General features: G+C 40.3%; 1 protein-coding gene across 1 annotated transcript in view; it reads left to right on the forward strand.

Annotated features, from left to right (window-relative positions):
• GALNT15 (polypeptide N-acetylgalactosaminyltransferase 15) overlaps window positions 1-6,300 on the forward strand; it is a 56,966-nt gene that overhangs the window by 47,962 nt on the left and 2,704 nt on the right. The window contains exon 10 of the mRNA XM_088463254.1: window positions 5,413-6,300. This exon is cut by the window's right edge and continues 2,704 nt beyond it. Coding sequence (XP_088319380.1) covers window positions 5,413-5,547 — 135 coding nt within the window. The 3' untranslated portion in view covers window positions 5,548-6,300. The remainder of the gene's footprint in view (window positions 1-5,412) is intronic.

Here is a 6,300-nt window from a genome sequence, read left to right on the forward strand (position 1 = left end):
CTGGCTCCCCGGCAGTGGTGTTCAGCCAACATCAGTCCCGATTTGTGCGCCCCGGAATCCCTTGCAAAAGTATATTGGGGTGCATGTACAGGACATAAAGTTTAAATCCGGTGCCAAGAGTGGAAGTGTAGCTCCCATCTGAACACTATTAGCTGAGTGCAAACAGGAGGACTGATGATCAGGTCCTGCTGACATCAGCTCTGCATGAGCTGTGGGGTAAGGGTAAGTGCACTAGGGGAGTGTGCGCATCTATAGCCGGCACTAGGGATCAAGGGGGGTTAGGGGTTAATGCCCAAATTGCCACTGGGTGGGGGTTCTATTGATATGGGGGATTTTGCCACTGGGGCTGGAGAGGGAACTTCAATATGGACCTATAGAAACTAGGAGGTGGGGGTTAAAGCCACCGATAGATCTGTCACCACTTAAGAATCTACTAAAACTGGAGTGGAGGGGTGGTCGGGGCTTCTGTTACTATGGGGATCTCTAAATTACACACTGTTGGATGCTCTGCGCTGCCTCATATATATATATATGGCCGCAGAGTCAGCAGTATCCATAACCCGGCATGGCTCAGCGACAAGAGGCCTGACTTGGCACCTAGTTGTTGTGTCTTTCCTCCTCAGCATTCCAGGAGACTGGACGTGACCTCTGAGTCTCAAAGCCATAAGAACCATAGAACCATATACAGCCCCACAGAGTCCTGCAAGTACCCTATAGCATCACAGTTATTACTAAGGGGCTTAGTGCCACTAACTACAGGGGCATACACCATCCTGAAACCTGGTAAAGCGATACCATGTGTGGACTAATGTAGCTGCCATGATAATGTTCATTCATTTCAATTAATGATTTAGAATCTGGTTTACCGATGGGAAAATTAGTGACTAATATCTAAGCCTATGCTAAAGCATGTTAATAAATTATAAAGTAAATAAACTGAATATGTAGATAGCTAAAATAGCTGAACAAATTAGAAAGGTCAAACAAAAAGTAAACGCATACAGAGGGCCTGATTCAGAGCCGGACGCTCTGACCAGAGCGCTCGCTCTGAATCAGTGCCCTCCTACCTGAAAATGGAGCGGCCTCCTGGCCGCTTGCATAGCTGTGGGTGACCACCCACAGCATATGCGAGCGGCCAAAAAGATGGTCGTGATGGTCAAGACCATCGCGACCATCGGGCTTGCGACGAGACCCTGCGGTAGGGTCTCGGTGACCGCAAGCCCTGGAGTGATTTTGGCTCTATCAGAGCCAAAATCACTCCCACTGACATCACTAGTGATGTCAGTGGGGCCGGAGCCAGACGGTAGGCGTTCCCATGGGGACGCCTCCATCTGGCAGCCACGCCCCTGGCACGCCCACCAAAGGGGGCGTGCTGTCAGTTGCCATCGACAGCACGCCCCCTTTGGTGCGAGACCCGGAGCGACAGCTTGGCCGCATGCACACGACGGAGCTCCCCCCATTGTGCGCATGCGCATTGGGGTAACATCGACCCGCTCGCGAGCACAGGACGCACGCGAGCGGGTCTGAATGACCCCCAGAATCTCTTACAAATAATATTTCATGTGACTCAGATACAGTACATAGACCAAACCTCTCATAATTCTTCTTATTCATATTAAATGAAAAATACTAAGTGATATGTTGTGGGCTATATTAATTGTGTAAAAGGGAAGAATGATGAAAATGTAAGTTTGCAACATTTGGATTATTTCACTATATCAGACGCTGTTTACTCTACATGACTATGATGCCAAAATAAAGCTATTCCCATTGAAATAAATGAAACATAATTTTAATACACCCAATATGCAATTTAGCACATGATCCTGTCAATGAAAAGATTAAAAATGAAATTTGGCACAAAAAATAAAAATACCTGAATACCTCATCCATGCAAGAAGCTTCTACTATTGGGTTTGGTATATTATGTTGACATTCATAATGCTGACATGAGAATATCAACAATCAGTTTTTAGCGTCACCCCAACCCTAACTTCATATGTGTACATTTTCTCCATGTCAACATTTTGTAGATGTCAATTTGTTAAGCCTTGTATCCACTAGACGATTAATCGTGCACAAATCGGGCATGAAAATGTCGGAAACGACCAGCGATGCGCGCTCCCGCTGGTCGTTTCCGACATCAATCATCGCCTGAACATGCCGGTCATTCTGCTGTTAACGACAGATTGACCATGTTCAGGGATGAGGGAGGCTGCCTACACTGAACGACATATCGTTCAGTGTAGGCACTGCAGGGGAAGAGGTATGACTGTACGATTACAATGTTGTAATCGTACTGTCATTCCACTATCTGCTAGTGGATACGCACCTTAAAATGTCAACATTTTAACCATGTCGATTCCATAACATTTGACATTCTGGCAGTGACTGTCCACATCTTGAGTGCATATCTCCACTGTACTACAGCAGAATGTGATAAAAGGATAATATAGTGATTTACATTGGGGCTACAGTCTCAGTCACATTACCATAAAAATATTCAAATTCTATATTCACTTTACCATACAATCATTTCTTAGCAGAATATCTCTCGGAAATTGAACTGTACAAGACATTTCATGTTTGACATTAATTATTGAGTGAACTGTTCATTTTAAAACAGTAGAAAAGGGAAAATTCAAACATTGATTTACTGTATATTGGACAGACCATGCTATTGAAATAAAACCTTTAAGAAATATTATATATTAAATACAATATATGCAAAATGTGTATAGATGTTATATGTTGCCTTTATTGTTGTCATTTCCTATGTTTTTTTTACTACAGTTTGTTATTTGTAAGGTCATTTATTTGGAGTGCTAGCACTTGATATTGTGGTCTTGTAACCCTGCACATTAGAGTTAAGAAAATACTCTGTATTTTTTTTTTAATAAAATTTAGTAACAGTTCTGGAATTACAGTACATGTAATGGTGAGAGGTTTATAGACTTGTAAAACCTTAGAAGTTCAATATAGAAACTAATAAAAGTGGTTTACAAGCCGTTACACTTTAAAGTTTTAGGAGTCTGATCTCAGACAATTGATGTACATTGTGTAACCCAGTGGTTCCCGAACTTTTTTGAATCATGGCTCCCTAGAGTAACAGCATTGTTTCCACGGCTCCCCTAAGCCAAAAGTTTGTTATTGAGAAATCAGAAAACAATTTAGTAAAGTGAAGTAAACTGCGCTTACCTGTCATCCTTAGGGTCAGTTATGTGGTGGTGGATACATTTGCGCTTCTGTTTGCCCACATATTTACATTACATTGATCATAAAGAATTTGATTTGGTGCTGGACCACCAACCTGAGGCACCCCTGCAAGTGTCCCAAGGCACCCCAGGGTGCCATGGCACACAGTTTGGGAACCACTGGTGTAGCCTATTATTAAATGCACTGCATACAAAGTACATGTGAAATCATAGCTTCCACAGCCCTGCCCATTACTAGAGATTTTATTTTATACAGACCTATTCACTGTAATTACATTTCCACTTGTGTATAACTACCGAAAGCTCTCACAACTTGGAAACATTGGCAAACATTGATTAGATTAAAATGTAATAACATTTACTGCTGCCAATTTCATCTGACGATAATATGTCCTTACTTATTAATATTGGTGCCAGTTTCCATAGCAACCACATACAGTAAAATATGTTCATTTTGTTCATTTGAACATGTATGAGTACCTGTCAATCAGGTACTCATACTAAGAGGTAAATTTACTAAGCTGCCGATTTCTATTCGACATCATCCGAGATCAATCGTCCGTATTCATGTGTTTCTTTTTTCAAACAGGTTACTGAATTTACTAAGCTGCAGAGTTGCTGTCATTTGCGTTTTGTTCGATGGTGTATTCATTCGCTATCATTCGTATTATTCATTTGTATTTAGCGTTCAATTTTGACTAGCTCGAACGAACAGATGCACGGACGGATCAGGGAGATCCATGATGCATGCATCTGTGTGTACAAAAATAAACACAGATGCACGAATGGATTAGGGAGATCCGTGATGCATGTATCTGTGTGTCAAAAAATAAACACAGATGCACGGATGAAAACCTGTGTAACAATTAAAAAAAAACGTTGTGGCCCCATGCCTAAAAGAACAACCGGCACCAGGCTTTGGAGACCCAGTACTGGTTGTGCTAAATACAGGGGACAAACAATGTAGAGGTCCACTGTATTAAGTACAACCAGCACCAGGCTGTCAGAACCAGCCCTGGTTATACAGGCGACAAATGACTTAGGGGTCACCTGTATTTAGCGAACCAGCACTGGGCTCTGATCTGGTTCTGGAAATACAGGGGACAAATAGCGTAGGGGTCCACTGTAATTTCCATAACCTTTTGTGGATAACTGAGATGAGCCACTGCTGAGAGCAGCAGAATGACTGGCAGTGAAGACTGATTCAAGCTGCACAGAGAGCAGCATCTTTGTAACAGAAGAAATAGTTACTTTGTGTAGTTGCATGACAGTTTCATTCTAGTAACCAGCAGGATTAAGACTATATAAGAGACACTAGCAGATAGTGTATTTTCAGGTATAGATTGTCTGGAGAGGTAACCCTCAATAAATTGAGGTTGATAATTGACCTGGATAATAATACACCCCATCACCAAAAGCTGCATTCTAGCTCAAGGCCCACATTCTAAGGACTGCCGTAAATACCCTATATTTGAGGTGTCTGTTTTTTAACTGACAATATAAACTACATACATGTTACATATCACTTCACATTCTGTTTTTATAATTCACTTTTAATTAATATAATAAAGGTTAAATTTTAGGAGATATTGTTTATTTGACTGCCCACTTTAGAATATTACCCCTTTTTTCTTGCATGTGATATTTACTCTAGGGTGCACCTCCCACGTGAAATTAAATATATATTTATTAGACCATATGTATGGGTGCAGTATACAATATGGAAAGTATTGAACTTCTCTTGTGCGGGTACTAAATTCCCTTTTTCTTCATAACGCCTCTTTTGTGGCCGACATGCACTATATTTTGGCCGTTATAACAAAATATGAATCTTTAGTAAATTTCAAGGTCCTATTGATGTCTATGGCAAAAGGCTGCCGAGTTGGACTGATTGTGTACGTGTCCGAAAACATATTTTTCGTTTCGAATAGAGCAAAGTCAGCAGAGTGTAGCCTTTAGTGAATTCCGAATATGCAGTTCACAACCGATTTTGCCGCATTCAAGCTTAGTAAATTTACCCCTAATAATCCCAAATACGGTGAAAAATTTTATATACATTTAAAGCCTTGCATTATACATACAGGATATGAATTATGGAATCCATTTACATTAAGGTAAATTGAAGAACATATTAGTAAATGTTGTGCTTTAGTATACAGCATTGAAATACATAATTAATGTGATATTTTAATTTCAGGTCGGATTGATTTTACATCTTCCTACAGGCAAGTGCATGGAACCAGGGACCACACAGAATGGAAACACAGTTTTGTTTCTCAAACCATGTAATAATAGTCAAAGAAGCCAGATGTGGAAAATGATACCAATGTGATGTGGGCAAGCCGTCAATAATATAATGTATGCTACTATTATTATCCTTTATTTATATGGTGCCACAAGTGTTCCGCAGAGCCTTACAAAATACATAGACAAATAAGTGAACAAGAAACCAGTGACTTACAGTACAATAGAGTTCAGGACAAGGACACGGTTTGTACACATTGCTGCATTAGTGATCATAACACTCAAGTAAGCAACAGGGCGTAAGCACTCAGGTGTTAGGTGCCCGAGTGAGGAGTAGATGACAGTATAAGTAAGGAAAAGCACAAGGGTAGAGGGTCCTGTTCGTGAGAGCTTCCATTCTAAAGGGGCGGAGCAGACAAACAGGTGTGACACAGATGGGGTAGACAGGGAGGAAAGAGCATGTAGCAGCAGGTTAGGACACATTATTTAATTGAAAATTTAATTTATTAAATTCCAGAAGCTAAATTATTTGGATCTACAATGGCACCAGGCAGCACCCATATAAATGTCATGGTACTCATGGACATTATTATGACATAACTTATTCGTATTTGGTGTTATATACTGTATGAATATGTTATATTTATATGATTGCTTAATGGAATATTAATATATTAATATATATGTTAGATTAACATTGTGACGCTAATGCTGCAACGACATGTAGGGTCAAAATCTTGCACAATAGTACGCCTAGTGAAAATTTTGCTTAACTCAAGATTGCTTGTCAGTCTACATTAATAGCTTGGGAAACATTTGCGCTGGTAATAAAAATAAATTA

The sequence above is a fragment of the Taudactylus pleione genome, unplaced genomic scaffold (assembly GCF_031769625.1).
Source record: "Taudactylus pleione unplaced genomic scaffold, aTauple2 ptg000053l, whole genome shotgun sequence".
In the NCBI taxonomy this organism is placed as follows: Eukaryota; Metazoa; Chordata; class Amphibia; order Anura; family Myobatrachidae; genus Taudactylus; species Taudactylus pleione.